The sequence below is a fragment of the Bombus terrestris genome, chromosome 8 (assembly GCF_910591885.1).
Source record: "Bombus terrestris chromosome 8, iyBomTerr1.2, whole genome shotgun sequence".
NCBI classification, from domain to species: domain Eukaryota; kingdom Metazoa; phylum Arthropoda; class Insecta; order Hymenoptera; family Apidae; genus Bombus; species Bombus terrestris.
Window position 1 is genome coordinate 1,083,815 of NC_063276.1, and position 22,176 is coordinate 1,105,990.

The 22,176-nt window shown below is 33.9% G+C and overlaps 1 protein-coding gene across 1 annotated transcript; it reads right to left on the reverse strand.

Moving 5' to 3' along the window:
• Positions 1-386: 386 nt before the first annotated feature.
• On the reverse strand, positions 387-20,658 carry LOC100648558 (allatostatins A). The gene is made up of 3 exons (XM_003396956.4): positions 20,465-20,658; positions 2,666-2,956; positions 387-2,449 (listed from the first exon to the last, which is right to left on the reverse strand). The coding sequence occupies exons 2-3, from the start codon at positions 2,924-2,926 to the stop codon at positions 2,120-2,122; spliced, it is 591 nt and encodes a 196-aa protein (XP_003397004.2). The 5' UTR covers positions 2,927-2,956; positions 20,465-20,658; the 3' UTR covers positions 387-2,119.
• Between the last annotated feature and the right edge of the window lie 1,518 nt (positions 20,659-22,176).

Genomic DNA, 22,176 nt, shown 5'->3' on the forward strand with positions numbered 1-22,176 from the left:
CTGTCTAAAAGCAACCTCTCGTATTTTCTATTACCAGAGATCTTCGATGTAATATTCTTATCCTTTAATTGAATTTTTTAAGATTAACTATCTTTCTTTCTTGCTTTTCATAGGCGACTGAAATTCGATCACTGCAACAATGACAGCTGCAATATCAAAGCCGACGCGAAGTCTATCTCGAATGATTCTGGAAGCATTCGCGTTTCTCGACATTCAAAGTCCTTCGTTTATCCTCGATAAGGTTTGTCAAGGATTTTTAAGGCATCATCACTTTTCTCTTTTTTTCTTTTTTCTTTTTGAAGAACATTTATTGGATAAACACCTGGACAAAAATTTAAACAAGGTTCAGCTAGAATATTCTTAATTCTGTAAAAATAATACTTAACTACAAGTATCTAGTATCTTTTATTCTGATGACAATCGACATCTTACGTAAAACGGTAACATTCATAAGGATTTTTAAAGTACAACGAATGTATGCAATTCAATGAATCGATGTTTCTGTATATTTCGGTATGAACGATAGCCTTATTTAAATTCACAGTCGCAAATGGATATGAAAAAAGGGATACAGAGCTGGGTAAATTCGATTTGAAAGCGAAACGACAAACCGTTTCAGTGTTCCATCTCGCAATAACTTGTCAACCTAGATAAAATACCAGTTTATTTGAAACAACGTTAACAAGCTCCAGGATATTGCTGTTAATTTATAGAATTTCCTATTCGTGCAACGAATAAAATTTATTTATATAAATAAAATAAGGAATACACGATACGTTCGTAGCTTTAAAAATGCTTTATTTTGGAAAATTATCACAAGAATCGTTCATTTGTTATTCGAAAGCGTCAAAGATAAATTATTCGCCAGACATTATTTTTTAAAGCGACATAGTTTATGTTGTTATTATTGAAATTTACATTTATTACATAATATGTTATACGAACTTTGCTTATTACGATAGAAATTATTTAATAATGATTCTCCGCTACTCAGCATTTTCAATATTATTTATTTATTATTTGAACAAATCTATGTACACGATATGAACCTTCTAATAAAGCATTTTCAAATCCATGTGTATAAATCTCAAAACACTCGTAATTCGATCGTTTCAAACACATTTTATTCGTACAAACGTCTTAACCACCAAGCCGAGCCAAACATCGTCATACAAAAATAATCGCCATATCGATCAAGAATCTTAGGTATTGTTTAAATAAAATATTTGAAAATCGATAGTTTAAATAACATGTTCTCCCTTTTAGATCAATTTTGTAGGTATTCTTAAATAATTGCGCTTCGACGTATTTAAAGATGAATATGATTCTTCTCCGAATTATTCGATTATATCGGGTTCCATATTTGTTCGAGTAAATATTTTCTAGAGTAATTTTTCGCATGATTTCTGATTTTATTACGTAAATTGTACCGAAGAGACAAACTTTCTCGCACACATTTATTATTCAAGTGTACAATCGAAAGGAGGACTTGAAACGAGGAAAGCAATATACGGTCTATTTCGTGAAATAGTCTGGATTTATTATTTGTATGTGTATGTAGAAGCCGTATTTAAATTATTCCTTAATACATTCCAAAACGTTAATTAAAATGAAAAAGTATTATCTCGGCATAAGGTAAAATTCATTCTCACGAAAATAAATTTCGAACGAAAACAATTAATTAAAATCGACGCATCGCCTCAAGTTACGCTCCTTTATTTCCGTTTCAAATAACATTTGCTCAACTTTGACAGGAACGCCGCTCTTCCATTCGATTCAAGCATCGTCTAAACGATGGAACGATCCACCCAGCTCTGCGGTTACTTTTACTCGTATAACATCAACCAAATTAAAAACCACCACCGATATTATCAGACGTAAAGAAAGAGAATTCGATAGGTAGATGATGAAAATGGAACACAAAGCCTGAACGAGATGTGAGAGACGAAGAACTCGTTTAAGAGACGTTGAAACTTTCAAACGCGTCTTTATTGTTGCGTTATCGATATACTTCGTCTGACAATAAAACTCTGCGACATCGAATTAGAGCTACATTGCCATAAACGTCGACGACACCGTTCAAATGGATCGTCGAGCAAGACATCCTTCGCAAAGAGTCTTATTGCGACGAATCCTCCTCGTCTTCGGACATCCTCTTGCCAAGGCCAAAGTGATATCTTTGGCTCATCAAATCGTTTGGTCTCTTTGGTCCTATCGGCTGTCCGTTGTTCGGATGAGCCGCCCTCTTACCCAATCCAAAACTATAGGGCCTGCTACGTTTCGCCTCTAAAAGATCGTCCAAATTCTCTTGCGAATGGTAAGCGAGATTATCCACGGGGAGATAGTCCATGTTTAATCTGACAGGATAGTCCGGGTTATCGTTTCGTTTCCCTAGACCGAAACTGTATTGCCTGCGTTTACCAAGACCGAACGAGTAGTCGCGTCCTCTCTGCAATTATGGAATTTAATTATTTCGTAGAATCGCATCTTAGAGGAATGGATGCGTTGGCTATATCGAGAGAAACAGGGCTATTGTATTATCAATTTGCGCGCGTTTATAATATCTTTCTTTTCGAAAGGAAGCTTCTAACATGGAAAAGTTTCATTAGAAAAATATATTGTTTCGTAATATGTAAAAGAATCTTCTTCTTAGGTATGTTCCTACCTTGTTATCGTTTGTGTCTACCCAACGTTTCCCAATACCAAAGTTGTACACTGGTAGCCTCTTATATTCGGAAACGTAAGTATAAGCTCTTTTCTCAGGCACAGAGTCGTCAAATTCCATAGAATTCAACATAGAATTATAATCATGAAGGTTCATCGAATAAGGCGGTGCTTCCTCCATCGCCAAAACTGGCCTTTCCACGATCCCAATCAAATAAAAGAAAGCTACGCTCGACGTTAACAAACCTGTCCTAATCTTCATTGTAAAGTTCTCTTTCCGTTTAATTCTGGCCTGTAAAAGATAGAAACGCAATTAAATATTGTAGTGTCGGGGAAGAAGCCTGGGGAAAACGAAAAAACCGATGAATTACAGGTAGAAAACAATAGAAGCGATGACGGGCCGGAGAAGATGGGAATTCTCTATGGGCCATATACCCGTGGCCCTTTACGACATTGGGTAATTACAAAAGGTGTACTTGACATCCACATCTGTGGAACACACGCGCATACTAGGAATACCAAAACCGTGGTATAAAAGGTAGCCTTTAGTGAGTTGTTATTTACAATCGAGTTGCGACTAGTTGCAGTAGCGAGGAAGCTGCGATTAGTCGCGGGTTAATCAATCGTAAGCTGTGAGCTGTAAGCTGTGAGTCGTTAGTTGAGTGGAGTCGAGTTGATCATTAGTTGCCGAGTTGTTATGAGTTGTCAACTGTTAGTTGTGAGTTGTGAATTATCAAGTTATTTGTCTTAGTTATATCACATTACTGCATTAAGTTCGCGTTAAATAACCATCGTTTCCTGTTTAAATTACAATAAATAAATCTATAAAGATCATTAATCCGTGATTTCTACAATGTAACGTATAAATATAAAGTTTAATCAACAGTTTATTATTTTATAATATTTAATCTCGCTTGACTGAATTTTTTATCAGAAGTTGTAGGATGTATTTTCTAAACGTATGCAACCAACTATAGTAATATTTGTCGTCCAAATATCGTTTCATCGAAAACCATTCGAATCAGGAGACATTTTACCAGAATGGAGGCAATCTGTTTCCTAATTTCGAATTGGGTTTCAAAATTCACAAATCATGAATAGCAAGTGACACGACACATTGCCTCGAAAATTGCTTTCCCGTGTATCTAATCTGTTGAGGATTTCCACTTTCCCAGTCCGAATCCAGTTGCTGAAATTTCGTTGCCGACCCGATTTTATTCGAAAACTTTTCATCATAATCACAATACAGATTTACATCGAAAATGCAAAACTGAAACTCTTAACGAGTTCACCGCGGAAAAGTTAAGTGATCGCATAGATTTTCGATATTTTCGTTGTCATTATTTATTTAATTAACCATATATTTCCCAATGTATTATTATACCTAGCAGAGGAATTATTATATCTGCTTTAAATTAAAATTTTAAAGTTTGTTTGCTCGGAAGCAGTAGGTTATAGAAATTCGGGAATTTTTAAAAAGATTCTTTGGATAAATTATTTTCTACATATATTGGTACATTAACTTTCCACGAGAAGATGTATTTTTTAAAGAAATAGAAAGTTCAAATATTTTCGCGCTATACCGTTTCGTAATATTTATACAGTGCGATAGTTTTCAGTATATTCGTTTCGCTTTTCTGACCACTGTCAGTCCATTTCCATTTATATTCCTTTGCGAATTTCTTTACGTTCTTCGCTTCCACCATATTTACTGCATTCCACGTATTACGTACTTTAAAAATACTTTATTTTCAAAGATCTATTCTTCTACATATATTCCACAAACCCGCATCAAGTAAAATCTATAAAATAATACATTTTTTAAGTATTTTCAACTTACTTAATTTCCAAAGAATCGTGCCTTTAATTAACGAAATAATTACTAAAGTAGTATTAAAATTTGACAAAATATGATATTCGATTTCCAAAAATTCACAGCCTAAATAAATCAATCTTTAAATTTTTACTACTAAAAGACCGTACTGTCTTGGTTCTTTTAAGAACCAAAGACACGACTAAAGTTCCAATAAATTTCTATTTTAATGATTTATCAAATTTTATCCGGGTAATTAATACGGACTAACAGATATTAAGACAACTTTTTACGTCGACTGTTTCTTCTTCATCTTTTTCTCTTTTTACAACAAGCACGTGAAAAGTGGTAAAACGATCGCGGTTTACGATCCACGATTCAGCCGAAAAATCCGACGCTACCAACGATTCTTTCGAGAGCCACGAACAATTGTAAATCCTGTAAATTGAACGAGATGAGCTCCGGGAACGCGTATCCTAGTTTCCCCGTGTTGGCCTTTCGTTTCACTCGGAATTGCCACTTTAAATCGAGGCCGATTTAATTTCCTCGGGTATCTCACAGAAATGAAACGTCCTGGTAAATGTTAGGTAGGTACCACTGAAATTTTCACGAGCTTCGCGAGAAATCTTGCTTCTCAGGGTACGAATCGATATTCTCGGAATTAATTTCACGAATCGGCTAGCTGTAACGTACAGAGGTGTTAATAACCCTTTTGGGACGGTGTTTCTTTCTTAGAGAAAAATTATTTTGCGTGAAACAACGACAAATTTCGCTAAAGATACGTCTTTCTTAATATGAAGAAAGCTATCTTTTACAGGAAAGTTTCTCAAATGTTGCTACGTGACTATAAAATTGGAGAATGTGATCCGAAATTTTGAGAATCAACGGTGTTGCAGTTGCGTTTTTAGAGAATAGTTTTTAGTCGAAATAACGACTTATTAGTCTTTGCTATAGATATTTGCTTTTTTCAGTAATGACAATGAAAAAGAAATGGATCATAGTATTATATTTGCAGTTGTATTCTTATATTCTTCATAATAAATAAAAGAATAAAATATTCTTTATTTTCATTTCACGAAACGTCAAAATAAAGATGAACGACGATCAAAAAGTTTATATTTATTTAATAGAACCATCGTTGTCGTGAAAATTCTTGGCGTTTGATCGTTTTCATTAATCGTACTCAAGTATGACCAAGAAATACCGATATCCAGTGGACTTCTATATCGAATATCGAACGGATAACCAACGATACGCGGTTTCAGTATCGTACAACAACACGTGTAATCGCTCATCCTAAATGCGACCACGAATTCCTAATGATTATCGGATTAACTGAGTTCCAATTCGCTTAAGCTCGATAGTGGCATCTCCCGTATTCAATATTCTAAAATACTGTTAAGATCGTCGTGCATTGCATTGGAATTCTATCATAAAATTGGTAATTTTATTTTTGAAAAATCCCAGGATAAGTATACTTGGGGAGAGAAATTATTTTTTCGTTGATTTTCGTTTTGTTTCCTGATAAAGTATTAATAATTACGATTACGTGTATTTTATAAATATTGTGTAAATATTTAAATAGCATTCACATGCTTGATTTGGTACATCTACTTTAGTTAGTTCAGTTAATTAGTAAATACGACAACTGAATAGACTTCTACGAATAGAGAAATTTTCTAACTAAAGCCATTACAAATCGAAAACGAAATTCCTGAATAAAGAAATTTTTCAACGATTTCCTCGATTTAATAGAAATTTGAAGACCGAATCTTTCGATATTTCGATATCCGCGAACAGAATTTCCACGAATTAATAGAGATACAACTCTCTAGAAAACTTGGTAGGTATAATCAATGTAGTTTCAATGTAGTTTCGAGAGTAAACTCTGATAAACGAGAAACCCTATAAAATTGTCTGCATCGCAACAGGTGCCTCGACTCTCTCTCGACCAATGAATTTAGTTTTTAATTACAGCGACGCTCGTATTTTTATTGCGCGAGAAATATCAATTCGCTGGACTTTCGTCCCGCCGAGTTAATTCGCCGACGTAAATCTGCCTTTCCGATCTTCGCTGGATGAAGATGCATTAACACGTAAAAAAAAAAGAGAATAAAGAGGAAGAGAAGCGAGAAAAACGAAGAGGAATAGTAAGTTCCTATAAAATTGCAAATTGCTTTGAATAATCATACCGTCTCGGTTCATCAAAGCTCTTTCCTTTGGCTTTTTCGCACGAATGTGATGAATTTCGAGTCACTGGACTGGCAAAAACGTTGAAAAGAGGGCGTGAAAGGAAGGGAAACGGGAAGATGGGTATGCCGAGATGTGATTTATCTGATTCGTTTGGGGACATCAATCACGTGTCTTGTATCGTGCTTCATATCGATTATCCGACTGCTTTGAATCAGCCTGTTCCACGTGTTTGCTGCGTGCACTTTGAGAGATCTGGTATGTGTTCATTTTTTCCTATTTTTAATAGGCTTTCCGTAAGCAATGTTTTGTGTTACGACAGGTATTTGCGTTTCTATTGATGCTCCTTTAGAGACGAATAATATTTCTTGCGTTCTGACTATTCTCTCTCGACGCTGTGCGTTGCGATAAGTATTTCTGTTTTACGTAATTCTTAATGTTTTTCATTTTCTTAATAATTATTTTTGACGGGCAAAACGAATCTCTATTTAAGTATTGATTCTTTGGTCGTATCCAAAAATATAAATCTTCGCATTATGCAGTTTGATTTGTTCGTAATTTCGAAATACACACCGTCAAAAATAAGCGAGTGTCGGGATACTTTGGAGTTTGGAGTTTCTTCCCGGGGAAACCTGTACCGATCATCTTCACTGAAAAATTATTTCCTTTCCTACTATGGCGTTTCTTTAATCCGCGAAGAAACTCCTAAAAGGCTTTCGTAAATCTCGCTTACTCACAAGTTTTAAGCTCACGAGCTACGACGTCGTTAGTTGGTAATCTCCAAAGTGATAGAAGTGCAATTTTACAGCCACTGTCTTAATCTACAAAAATAATTTGGTAATTATATACTCCGTGGCATTACAGTTTCTTTAAAAATTTCGAAATAAAGTTCAAAAGTTTCCTCTCGTTATTAAATTATCGAAAGGTACGATTACATTTGAAAGAGAAGAAAAGAGATATTGGACTGTGTTTTAAACGTTCGTGTGCGTAATTCAGAACAAATTTCTTCTTTCATAAAATCGAACTGGTATTTATTTTTCATTACTGCGTCTCCTATTCTGAAATGAACTATTCTAATAACGTATGAAAAAATAAACGACTTCTTGTTATAATACAGTTATTTGTCATGACAGGTTTCTTTCTTAATAACGTAGTAACTGATCGTTGATATAGTAATTTCTCTTCTAAAGAAACTTCTAACTGCTTTCCATTATACAAAGCATTATGCATTCACGTACTGCTAAATGATACGGAATTTGATATACTTGCAGCTAATTAATTGGTACTACAATAAAGTAAATACTATAATAGATACAACGGTGTACAAGTACTTTTTACAGACACTGTATATGCCTAAGAAGATCGTGTCAAAGTCGATTACAAAAATTCTAACTTTTTATTAAAAAAGAACGACGACAAAATGTCCCTTGAATTGAAAGAATTAGAAATAAAAGTACAAGCATCGTTCCAATCGCCGCGAAATACGATAGATGCTTCTTTGAATTACGAACAAAAATCAAAAATGAATATAATGAAATGAAAACACTGACTGAATACGTAAGAAAATCGCGTCAGCTGAAGTCGTGTCGATTTCAAAAACGAATTACGAGAGTTCTCTCGAGTGCTGTCGTATGACGTTACCGGACCAATTTCCGCGTTTCGTCGGCAATTAAATATCGGACAGTGCAACGTAAGTGTTCAACTATATACCGATCGTAGGTGTTGGTTGAATGAAATGGAATATCATCAACGTATGCAGACATATGCAAACAAGTACGCATCGCTGGATCGATAGCGCGGAAGTCATACGGAATGTGTCTGACTGGTCTGACTCGACGACGAGCTTAATTCAATCGTTACTTGGGAAAGTTTCCGATGGACGACAGTTGGCAGGGCTGAAACGCCAGTGATTCGACTATGTTTCGAAAATCATTGACAAATTCGCGAGTTTCTGATTGACATCTGTGTCAGAGATTTGAGTCGTCGCGCTGCCAAGTTGTAATTTTAATTGTTTCCGCCACAAATTGCTATTATTGGTCATTGGCCATTTCCATATAGTTAACATACTTTTTTAGAACTTTGTTACGAATTTATGGTTGTGTTCTAGTTGGTTGGTTAGATTTCTATGATTCAGTGTTAACTTGAACTTTTAGTAAATGAGAAATATTTGGTCTCTATAAAAATTAAAAGAATTAAACATAAGGTTTCGTTTAGATATAAAATACCTTTCCTTCAACTATCTCTGATAATAATGGTGTTGGCTGTTCGGAGCCGGAACTTAAGAGATTAATAATTATTTTATTTACTTTCGTTTACTTTACTTTGTTCTTTCTTTCACTTCGTCGCTTATTCATTAGCGATCTCATCTATATTACACCAATCGTAGTTTAACCGGATGCTTTGGAAAAGCACAGTGGAAGACTGGACGCAGGATCGCTTTTTAGTTCGCGACAGGAAGCCACCCCCTATGATATACTTGGTAACCGGAAATGCGATTAACGCGTGCTCCGTGGCAAACCCATCGACGATTCGTTAATGAAATTTTAAGTTGTCTCCGATAGACCCTTGTTGACTCCCACTTACCTTCGCCCTCTTCATCCGATTTAATGAAATTGGTCTCGTTGACCAAATGGACGAACTATCCTGAGGGAATTCAAGATCTGATAGGGTAGGTCTTTTTTGATGGTTCAGTGGTGGTTCTTTCTCTGTTTCAAAGATACCTACAGTGTTATTATTATTTAGCAACTATCGTTTCATTTACGAAGAAATATAATTTCATTTCATTTAGATGAAATTATTATAATATAATTATATTACAATATAAAAACTGTATCTTCGTGTTTATTCCTTTATCAACATTTTTCGAATATATCCTACTTGATCCTATTAACGTTTTTACCTATCGCTAGACTTTAAGAATTTTTAAAAGCAATTTTTACGATCTTTCTAGAAGACGAGCGACATAAAAACGAAAGGAGTAGCTAGTCCATGAACAATATACGAGAACTCGAGTAGGAAAAGCTCGAGACGCGTTATTGTTGCGATCATCGTCGATCTCATCGATAGACTTGTGAACAGGTACATACGTATACGTGCTACTTCGCCCCGGAAACGAGATTATCCTCGCTTCTCGATATTTCTCCCTCGAGAGAGAGAAAACGCGCCCCATGTCGTGAAATTAAACCTTGTTAACGTGTCTTCCATATTCCACTGCTCTTTACGACATCGCTTGAGCTTCCGGTACAGCAGAGACGACTAAGTTCCACGAACTAATTCCAAAACAACGTAACAATTTCCGTTTCTTTAATTTTCTATAACAACTTTTTTGATTCCTCGAACTTTCGATTGGAAATTCCACTTCGTAAATTGCATAAATTGTTTGAACCTTTTGTTTCTCGTATGTTCGTCGAATCGTTTGAATTTTTAATTTCTAAATTCTTCGCTTAAGCACACGAAAACAAAAATGCTATAGTTAGGTCACTTATGTTATTTTGATAGAATCGACTTACGTATCGAAGAGAAAAAAGTTTGATTATTCCGACTATTTGATCATAATTGCGCGGGTCACTGTATATGTGGCACATTGTACAGCACGATAACGAGAAAGAATAAAGACGGACAGCTGGAGCAAGTTGACGTAGATATCGAGACACGGTCAGTAAATTTTACGCGAAGCAAGTCGTGAAAGTAACGTAAAGAAAGTAGAAATACGGAGAAAAGAACGATACGACGATGAAACCGTGAAGCTGAGGAATCGTAAAAATTGTAATGTCACGTTGCATCGAACGGTGAATTTCACGCGCGGTGAATCATTATCAATGATGACATTGTCGATGAAAGTGATAGCAATCTCGTTAACGGACCAAATATTGCTTCTTCCCGTACTTTTGTTCTTTTACTTTCTTTAAGGCGAAATGTCAGCTTTCCAATTTTATCTCGGCGATGGGATACTGTAATGTTTAAAATTTATAGAGACAAATTACCATTTTAATTCATTTCTAGAAATAACAGGATTCGGCAAACTTCTTCGTACTTGGGGCGATTTCATGGTTTCTGTACAAAAAACCAACAATCGTCGGGGCGATTTGACATTGAAAATTGCAAGAAACTTTCGATATTAAGCATCGACTAAAAAGAATCTTGTATTTTCTAAATATGAATTTATGCCTGGTGTCTGAATCTAAAGTTCTTTATGGTTGTTGTCGAAGAGAGATTGGCCAAAAATTAAATCTTTGTTTCGATATAGCATCGTTGTATTCAATATAGCAATTTTCAATCTTCTATTTGTATTTTATGGTATTATTAATATTTGGAAGAATGGGAAATAAATTTCTTATATTAAATTTTGTGTTCTGTAATATTGGAAATTGCGGAAACCTTCGTGTGATAACATCATCATCATCGATATAGTTTTTACAAAGCGTAATTTCATTCGAAACTTTTACAAATGCTAAAATTTAGGACGATAATTTGAAACAGTTACACCCTATCGTTGATATAATTTTTCTAATGTTTTATTTAGATAGTATAAAGATTCTATAAGTACTAATATTTGAAAAGGTACAAGGTAAATATTGCAATAATTAGAAGGAGACTTCTAATAACCAGAGTTTCATCAAAGTTCCAGATTATACTATTTTAAAGGAAATTACTATCGAAAGTTTCGTCAAAGTTCCAAAATGGGATACTACGAATAGTTTCGCCTTACCACGGCCATCGCTTTCGCTAGTTTCCTTTCTTGATGCGTCTGATTGAAATACAATACAAAGAACCGTTACATTATGGCAGAGAATTTCCAAGTTGTAGCACAGTTCGAACACAAGACGAGATGGTAAAGTGTGGTTTCGTATTCGAAACTGTTAGATACCCGTGTTTGTGGTCATAAATCGTGTCATCGAATTGGGTCAAGCTTTCCGTTTAACGTATATTTATAGAGAGAGATCAGCCATAAGAACGTAGAATATTAATAAATTGCTGGTAATCCTACGCGATAATACGATTCACTGAGCGAGAGAAAAGGGATTATCGATACGTTAAATCGAGAGACTCTTCTACATTCAAAATTATTTGTGGAAATTATTAAAATATAATTCCACTCGTATGCAGAATCTTTATCAGTGAAATTGATGAAGTGTCTTACACTGGATCAGAATTTTTCTTACTTTTAGTGTTATAAATTTTAATATCATAAATTTAATATTAAAATATCGAAATAAAGATATCTAATTTGCCTTACTTTCAATACTGACAATTTGAAAATTTGATTACGAAAATAACTTAATAGACACGCAAAAGTCTAATTGTAAGAAATATATCTCGAGAAGACCGAGGAAATTTGTATAATTTTCAGTGTGATGAATTTAAATTCAATTAGATATCACTGAATCGACATAGAGAATTCAAAATTTTCAAAGTTGGAGATAATATTGGATAATATCGAAAAATTTAAGTAATATAGGTCAACGATCGCCGCTAGTGAAGTTGCTCAATGTCATGAAACAAATTCTATTTAATCTTTCTCAATCCTAATACCTCAAGGTTTAAGTAGTATGGGTCAAGGATCGGAGCTACCGAAGTTAGCCAATGTTATGAAGCCAATTCTACTTAATCTTTTCTAAAGAACCGAAAGATCGCTGAATAAATATAAACAGAAGCCAGAAATTATTTCTTCCGAAATGATCGATAGAATGAGGTGTAATTAAAAAAAATTAATTACGTATCACTGTAAAAATTCTGTTTCGTCGAACAAATCAACGCGAGAAATAAAACGATCGCTTATTCCAAAATAATCAATTGAATTTTATAATCTGCCACCTGAAAAATACATAAATTGACAAAATACCGCTAAATCAATTTGGGAGATCCAAGAATTATTCGCCTCAAAGCTGTGATTAATCACTTCTATTTGTAATAAAATCAGTTCACGACGTTGAATTAAAATCTAGAAAAAGATGGCCAGACTGACAAATCACCGAGTAAACTCTCAAAGTCTGCGAATTATTCATCGCGAAATGAACAGCAATCCTTGCTACTTAAGCGATCGCGAGAACAGAGCAATTTACATAGGTTATCAAAGAGCAACACATATTAAAGCAGAAAGCCACGCAGCACCAAACAGAGAATTGTTATTAAACGACTGGTAGTAAACTGAAAAGTTGTCGTGAGCCAGTGGTTCGTCATGGCAGGCTGATTAGCCCACTTTCAGATTTCATACGCGCGAGATAAGCAATAACTGTGCACTGCACGCTGCTTATAAGCTACAAAAGATTCGCTAATAACGCTGTTTTAATAACCTCGCCTAATCCGTGCTTTTCCTTTCTACTCCACCCACCGTTCTCGTTTTCTCGTCGTTTAGGACACAATGTTCATGGAAACGCGTGAAAACGATCGTATTACAAGGATGTCATAATAGAAATTACGAGATAAAGAAATTCTAAATTGAGGTAGCAAGTAGCAATTGATATTGATCGACGCATAGACATAAAGTATTTTACGTGTTTTTCCGATATACGATCGTTTTATGTTGTACACGATCTGTTTTATGTTCTGTTATTTTCTAGTTTACGATCATTTTATGATAATAATAAGTGTTCGTAATAAGTGTTTATGTACGGTCGTCAATATTTGTTGAAGCGTTGTATTGTCGTGATGAAAGAAAATTTATCTTCGTGATTGTAATAATCACGTGTATTATTTCGATGAAAGTGATCTTGCAGATACAAATTAGACACTTGTGAAATGTTTGATTTCTAAAAATTTTTAAATATATTTAATAGGAACAAAATAGTTAAAGTATACGTAATTGATATGTAGATGTACATATAGATAGATAGATATAATATATAAATATTTATAAATAATTATTGTACTTGGAATACAATACAAGATACTTGGAATATAAATATTTCGAATATGCATAATTGCAGTATAAATATTTGGAGTATAGATATCTTTATCGTTGACAGTTCACTTAATTACATTTAGAAAAGGGTTATCTTGCTTAATAATAGCCTAGTAATTTGTGAAGCCAATATAAATTATTAAATAAATTACAACTCGTAGAAAATTCTCCAAAACTATTTAAATTATTAATAGAAAAAGATAAAAAGCAAACGAGTAAATAATCTTACGGTTTAAGACATTTTTAAACAATTGCCAAACCTACAGACGCGTTCCTGTATTAGCATTGACCTGTACTAGCTGCGATCCTTGACTTATACTACTTAAATATTCCAATATTTCCGAATTCATCGAATGTTCTCACAAAAGAATTGTGAATTATCTGGAAGAAAATAAGAAAAGGAAAGAATTGGACTCTAATAAATTCTCCGTCGCTCTAATGTTTTTCGATCGTATCATAAACTCTCTCCACATCGTAACAGATCGACCGTAATAATTTGCACGGACTTGTAAAAGATTCGCGCCAGGATCACGAAATGAATCCGTTTTCTAGATCTGTAACGCAATTTGAAGCGAATCAAAAGGCATTCACTGTATACTTCTATCACGTACGATCAAAGTTTCGACCAATATTCTCTTAGAATCTTAACAACTCGGACAGCACGAAAACTTCGCGTCCGATCGGAGCATTCGATTATTCCGTGGCCTCGGAAGAAGAGGCAATTGCTTCCATGGAACGAAAGTTTCGATATCAATTTTATTGAACCAGTGATGCTCGTAAATAATAACGAAGATATTGCGAGGAACTCGAAGTTTTAGTCTTGTCGTCGAGATAATTAAAAAATCTTACTTTAGTCAAAGTGTTACTCGATACTCGTGCTGAACGCTGCTAATGAATTTCCCATCCTTTTATTTTAGATTCTGTTTGAAACACGAATTATGGTGAAAGTTTGAGTGACATTCTGAATAACGATCTTGTGAAATTTTCAAGATTTATATGATATTTTGCGACCTAAAAAGTTTGTCTAAAAATTTTACGTTTAGAAGTTTATTGTTAGAAATTAGTGTATTCATTATCTTGTTTCATTTTTTTTAAATAGAGGAACATCCTCCGGGCGTATCGAATTGACTTAGAGCTAAAAAGTTTGATGGGAGTAACGATTTATTATCAAAGCTTTCCGTAAGTAAAACTTTCCGACGGTTCGAATAGTTATTCGAGCGAAATCGTAATTTCCAATTCTACAACATTTGTTAGGTAATTTTTTTGATCACAAGCTTTGACTTTTCAACATGAAATTCTTCCTCCATATAGTGTCATAAAATTTGTTAATAATATATGTTCCTCTTGAAAGAATTCTGAATCTTTAAAGGGCTTTTAAACTTAACTATTACACCGTGAACTTATTTAAAAAAACCTATCAAATGGCTTCGGGGAAATTATCGTGCGAGAAAACCATTTAAATTATACTTCTCCGTAAAAATTTTAAAGCAATTTCATTACTTCTGACACCCCATATATAAGAATAATAATTATATGTATCATCGCAGTTTAGGAATGCTGATGGTCAATTATCACTTATCAATTTATTTGTGCAAATGATTTAATTAATTTGAATAAATAATTAATTATATAAGTAGATATATTTCATAGTAATAACTACGAGAATACAGTAATTGAAAATGAAAATCAAAACGAGAAGTGCGATAACGGTTCCAAAAAAATGTACGTAATTTATATTTCAATTGTATCGAAATAAAATGGTTTTCCTTTTTCGTATACCAGAATAATCCCATATACGGTGTATATTCAGTAGTAATTATTCAAACGATACAAATCTCGTATTTAATTTTACTGTGATTATAAAAGCTAAACGATTGTTATTTATCTATATACGTTTGTGAAAATACATTATACATGTTATCCTCGTTATCTACATAATGTTTTAAAAAGAAACTAAAAGAAACTCTTCGTTTCTGATTTCAAAAGGTACACCCAACGACATTCGTATCTTTTTTATCTTTTTTTTTAATTTATTCTTTTAAAAAAGATTTAAAAAATCTTTATTTTTTGTTAAAATTCTACACGTACTCTTGCTGTCCTTAATAAACATGATTCTCCACTGGCAGACTACAAATGTTTACGCAAATAAATGTATAAATAAATATGCGAACATGTACAGAATATCTACACGTAATATCAAAAAATTGTAAAAATGCTTAAAGTAGAGGATTGCTTCCATTATTTAAAAGATAAAACAGATCTGAATATTTAAATACCATTTCTTTGCTTACATTCGTGAAAATATATATTTTTATAGCGTATCCATCAGGGCAATGAATGTTAATTTTATTTTACATTTGTCGCAACTAATTGAAGCAAGATCAAGCGATTGTTTATGTCATTAGACTAATCAACAGTAGTCCATGACTCTTCTCATTAATGAATAATTCATTTTTAAACTCGCTATTTTCCCTGAGCAATTAATCAAGTTACTTCGGTATTGGCTGGAAAAAAGTAGGGTGATCCTGTTTCTTATTACGTTTTTATTGAAACTCTCATCAATGCTTGTTCACATCGGCACAAAGCTCGAATTTAACGTCGTTACACGTTGCTAACGGATGTCATGAAAGAAGAGATACTTTTTTGTTGTATCGTCACTTGTCTTTTGCGGCTACATCAATCATTAGTTAACATTCGTATATCGTGGATCATGCAATTTTATCGTGCATCGTTCTTGACGCCTCCACGACCTGTCGCTATAGCGAAAATTTATTATCCAAGTCAGTCATCTGTTATGCAAACGCAAAGTGGGCCATGAGAAATTTTTGTTCGTAGACACATCGCGAGCAAATCGATCATTCTTCGCATAATTAAAAATTTTCAAACTCTTTTTACCTTTTACTGTGAATGACAGATCAAAGAGACGTCATGTTCCATTGATAAACCATTAATAAAATAAAAATACATATATTTTTGTAAATGTAAATATTTGTAATACATGCAAAAATAGTTTACAAATAACAAATTCTATCCGCGTGATACAAAAAAATAGTGAAATAATTACGAACGCGAGCACCAGCGTTTTCGGGTTGACGAACAATCTGCCCAACGATCGGCCAACTGTTTTTATACAAGGTAGAGAAATGTTTGCTATGTTTGAAGACGATGTTTTCGCGTGGCAAACACGCAAACACGGGAAAATGCCCTGTCGATAAATAATAAATGAAGGATCATTTTCAAGCGACGATTGAAATATCTTTTAGGAAAAAAAGTGTTTTGTTATTCAGATAGAAAAGTAACATTTGACATTTCAGCCCAACTGGTTTATATCTCATAAGCTAGTTCCGAAACCTGTTATAATTTGTACAATAATTTTAATAAATCTTAATAACTTCGTAAGCAATAGTTATTGAATCGTAAATAATTAAATATGTGTTTTTACGATCCATTGAACATTTAGAACATATCGATTGTAATAATATTAGATGTATTCTCGACTGTTTCGAATCTGACAATTAACTATCTTATCCAACAAGTGATGTCAAAATTAAGGAATCAACAAGAAAAAAATATATATATAATTTGTATGAAATATAATACAACACAATTAAAATAATAAAATTTCATCTGAATGTCTTCATAGATAAATCCTTTATATGATCATGTAAAATTATTATTTCTCTGCAATTTAACATTACTTTATTATATGTGGAATTTTAAACAAAACGCGTTAATTACTCCAGTCTCGGAAAATGATCATGACCGATTATTTACCTTTCGTACTTCCACGGTATATTCAATGTTTTGATAAAAAGTAATTCGCTGATTATGAAGCTAGTAAGAAAAATTAAACTATTAGATGGCCGAAAATGTGATACTTACTAGAATACGCATGTAAATTGAAGAAAGGATTCTACGGAGATTGAAATTCTTCAAGTGCTAGCGTTAATAAGAAATTCCTTCACAGAAGTTTCGCGCCCCATCGTAATTTAGTAATTTGATGAATCTTGGCACGCGGAATAATAAAGTTTTCCATTAAAAGAATAATCTTTTTCGAAGTATCCTACGTTAAATCAAACCAGCTATATTTCATACAGCTATGTATAATTGATTCGGTTACAAGCGACGAGAAAAAGAACTAGTTGCCGTCAATCTCACGAGAAAAGAAAAGAAAGATTAAAATTACAATTTATAATTTTTTTTTTCTTTTTTTGAAAACAGTAGTTAATTGTTTTCGTCGAGCGTTCTCGTCTCTTTCATAAAAAGCACAACGAGTCGTCATTTTGATTTCTTCGTCGAAAAGAACAAAACTGCTAACATTACTTTTATACCATGCGATTTGTCACCGATGGGTACGTCCTTGCAAAACTTTTCTGTCGTCTCTTTTTACAACTGTACTTTTAGAATTCTTCCGGACTCTCTCTGACGTTTACTATGACCGGAAACATTTCGAGTCGGGCACTGCTTCTCATTCCAGCATTCCGTCCTCGTCTTTTCTAACTTTTTCCACAGTTCTAATTTCTCTGTCCACTTTTCTTCGTGTTTCTTTTCTTCTACCAACGACTTTTCCCCCAATGGTACGGATAGTAAAAATTGACTCGACTTTTATCTACACGCTGCTTCCAAGATATATGACGATTAACAGAGTGAAAATATAACGATACGATATAATTTAATATTTTTAATGTCAGTGTGATAAGCTCGTTCGCGTTTCTTTAAGAGAGCATCGAAGTTTCATTACTAATTATATCGAGAATTATAACTTAACATATCAAGAAATGATTAGATATTTGAATTTAATTAATTTTACGAAAAATTCGCTCAATAAGAAAGTATGAACGTTCAAAGAGGAAAATCAAATATCGTAAACATTATAGAAATTAAAATTTAATACACTGAGAAATTATTGAAAAGTTGAATTTAATTTTAGAAACAATCTATCGAATTCCTGCTTAACGCTGCTTTCATTAATATTTCAAGAACGTGTTTAAAACATAGTTTCTTCTTTCGAGCAACAGGTGAGCGTTTTGTTGGTCTCATGAATAAAAAATCGCCCCTTCTCTCCTTTTCTGCCTCTGGCTGATTGATGTTACGGTCTCATCCCTTAATTTGTGAAGTCAGAGGTGACTAACAACTAGGTATTTTAAATTTCTGTATCCTTCTATGTCCTTCGCGATACAAACCACGAATAAAATTTATCGTATAAAATGTAGAACAGGCAAATTGAACTAAGATAAACTACATAATTTAAATTTAATCTAAATCAACCATTTACAGCGATGCTATTCGTTCAAACTTCGATTATTTCGACTTTCGACTTTTATAATATTCCGGTTTTCAATTTTCAATATTTCACTCTAAGCCTTCACTCTGCTCTATCGTAAATAAATAAAATAAAATAATTTCAGTAGTAAATTTCAAAATTTTCAAATAAAATATCTCGAGTTATCCAGAAATTGGAAATCTGACGGTTCTTGAACAATTCTCTATAAATTTTCTATAAATTCGCCATACTATTGGCATAGTAAGATAATTCTAGCGAATGTCACACGAAATTACTGATATCAAAAGGGGGAGGCTTTCACTTCTTGCACTGTACTGCGTTTAAAACGATTAGAATTTCCGCTTTGCGCCATAGTCGTGCAAATTACGAATCGTCAAATTTCTTAAGAGATTTCGTTCGCGGAGTAGACGTCTGCATTAACCAAATTGAATGGACGTCTCAAAAATGTTGTAAAAACATTTCAATTGCAATTGCGTTAGACAGGTTTAATATCTCAACGTTAGTATTCGGCTGGAACAACGTCGCGTTAAGCAAGGAATATCCCTTTTATAACATCGCGCTCGATTTATTACATGGGGATCCTAATTGTGTGGAACGGTATGGAAGTATCCATCCCATGGAATCCAATTACGCGCGAGTTTTTTCAAGAGAGAATCCGTCGATTTTTAGTGCAGCAAACTTATAGATTCGAAGATAAGTAGAATAGTGTTTGAAATGTATTTCAAATACGACACTAAAATACAAACCAAATCAATAGAAACTATAGTTCGTAATTTTTGTCAAACCATCCCTCCAATCTAAAAACAAAATTCTAAACGCTTCAGAATTGACAATTTCTACTTTTCAAGATCGAAAGCATCGAGCTACCTTAAATATCATTGTATCAAAATCTTCGCACGAAAATTGTATCACTTATCACAGTTTTCCACCTAATCACCTCACTACACCTCCTATAAATCTTCGAATACTCATTATCAAGAGTTAAGAAGCAAGATTTAATATACAACTTCAAAATCATCTTACAGATGAAGTGAAATACTATTAATAGAAACTATACTTTTTATTTCTCAATTATCATATTTTATTACATGCACATTTGTATTTAGATTTTCAACCCAAACCCATAGGTCGAAATTCTAATTTTTCAAAATTGTCTTTTCCTACTAATTTCAAACAAAATATCATTGAATGTTAGCTTAGACATCATAGCCAAAGCCATTCAATTCTTTTCCATAAAATTCAAACACTATATATGTATGAATGAACTCTTAAAAAATCTTTTCATGTTTTAGCTTATACGAATTCTCAGGAAATAACACCAACTTGTCCCGTAAACTTCGATTCCTATTAATTATATCGATTCATAAAGAATCCTATCAATCTTCTCTCACAAAATCAAACCTTTATATTTATATTCCTGTTCGTAGCTCGTACGAGTTATTTTCAAAAAGAAATCCCAACACCAATGTTTTCTTACAAAGTTCAACCGCTATAACCATTCACAGTTTATATGTCGTAGGAATTCTCCAAAAATTCTTTCCACCGAACGAAATAGAAAAATAGTAAGAAAAATACACCGGTAGCCGCGATATCGAAGAAACGATCAGCTCACCTGTTGCTATAGAAGCAAAGTAGACGATGTATCGAGGTGGATGTTCCCTTGGGAGTCGAAACCGTAGCTCCGTTTCCGTTTCACGTGGTTCACAATCGTAGGTAAGGTGTTGGAGGTTGAGTGTACGATGCCGGGCGCCGCGAGTTTGCTGTCTACACGAGATATGCCGATCAGGGCATCGCGACGCCACCCTTTATACGCGTGTAAGCCGCCTGTGTGCCGTGGGCCGCGCGTGTCGACTACCCCTCTGCTCTTCTCAATCTCCATCTCTCTCTGTCCAACCCTGATCGCGGTATAGTCGTCTTTTTCGCACACACCGTGTGCGCATACGCGCGCTTCTCGCGATCGGCATTCAATTCTCTTCGTCGCGAGCTGCCTTCGAAGTCGGTCTGATAAAATACGTGTGAACAACTCGGTTCTATTTTATTCGTTATATTTAATTTATTCCCTCGTTGTTATTTGTTGCTCTGTTAAGCAGAACTTTGGATATGTCGTTTCAAGTGAATAAATAAATTTGGACAGAGACAAAGGGTCGAGAATAGGCTCCTCTGGCCAAACGAATTTTAAAATTTTTGTGAGATAGTTGATTTATGGTGAAACGTAGTATTTTTCGGCGTGGTAAAACGCGTGTGAATAATTCGATTAATAATTACGCGTGTTAATAATTCCATTTCGTTTCTTTTATTTTGTTTTATTTATCGTACTTATTTTATTTCTTCTTCTTTTCATTGTGGTTAAACATGGTTTCGGGCATTGTTGTTTTATATGGAATTTTAACAGAACTATCTATATGCAGGAGGAGAATTAAGAATAGGCATTTTGATAAAGTACATTTTGGAATGTTCGAAGTAAGAGAATGTGGCAAAATACGCCAGAATAATCCAATTTTATCTTTCTGTTTGTTCTTTCTTTATTACGGTTATGTAGGATTTTAATGATGTTCTAAATGAATATTAAATGCTGATGTTTCAACCATGTACGCATAACGGGTGAAATGGAGAAGTTCGCGAACTTAGGATCGTTAAAAACCAAAGTTTTGTACGTGAATGTAACCCAATCTGTGAATTTACCCTTCCATATAGTTGTATTTTGCGATTTCTCTACTTTTCTAAGAATGAAATGAGTATTTCTTGTGAATTTGAAACTGCGTTTTAAGAAATGCTGCAGTTCTGTGCATTTTTATGCTTTTTCGTGGTTTGATAATTATCCGACGACCAGTTCGAATTGCTTGTTACCGTCAAAGAAAAGTTAATTTAGTGAAAAAGAGATGACTTTGTAACTTGTATTCCAAGAAATTTCAATTTTCTAAAATCATTCGCGACAGAATGGAGGACTTTTGCACAAGATTTTCTAAAACTAAGAAAGAGAGAGGGTTCTAGTTTGTATCTCGCGTTCCAAGGAATTTTGATTTTCCTCCAAGCGTCCATGACGTTAGGAAATTCAAATATAGGATATTCGTCCTTTTTTAACTTTTCGTTTTTCCGTCGGACGCCCACTCCATGAGACATATAGCCTCTTTTTTATTTAATGAGTGTTTTCCTATTTTCTGGTTGCTCGCGCAGGCAACAGGTTCGTCCACTCAACCTTTGCGAGGTTCACGTAAGTTCAGCTGCTTTCGACCTACGTGATGGAAACCTAGCTCAATTGAGCCAAACTGAAATTGAGCTGTTTTATATATCATAGTTCTTGAAAGCTATCATAGATAAAATTGC

Coding starts and splice junctions, on each gene's coding strand:
- LOC100648558 (XM_003396956.4), bottom strand. CDS start 2,926: ATGAAGATTAGGACAGGTTTGTTAACGTCGAGCGTAGCTTTCTTTTAT. Junction 2,450..2,665: donor TAGACACAAACGATAACAAG/GTAGGAACATAC, acceptor CCATAATTGCAG/AGAGGACGCGACTACTCGTT.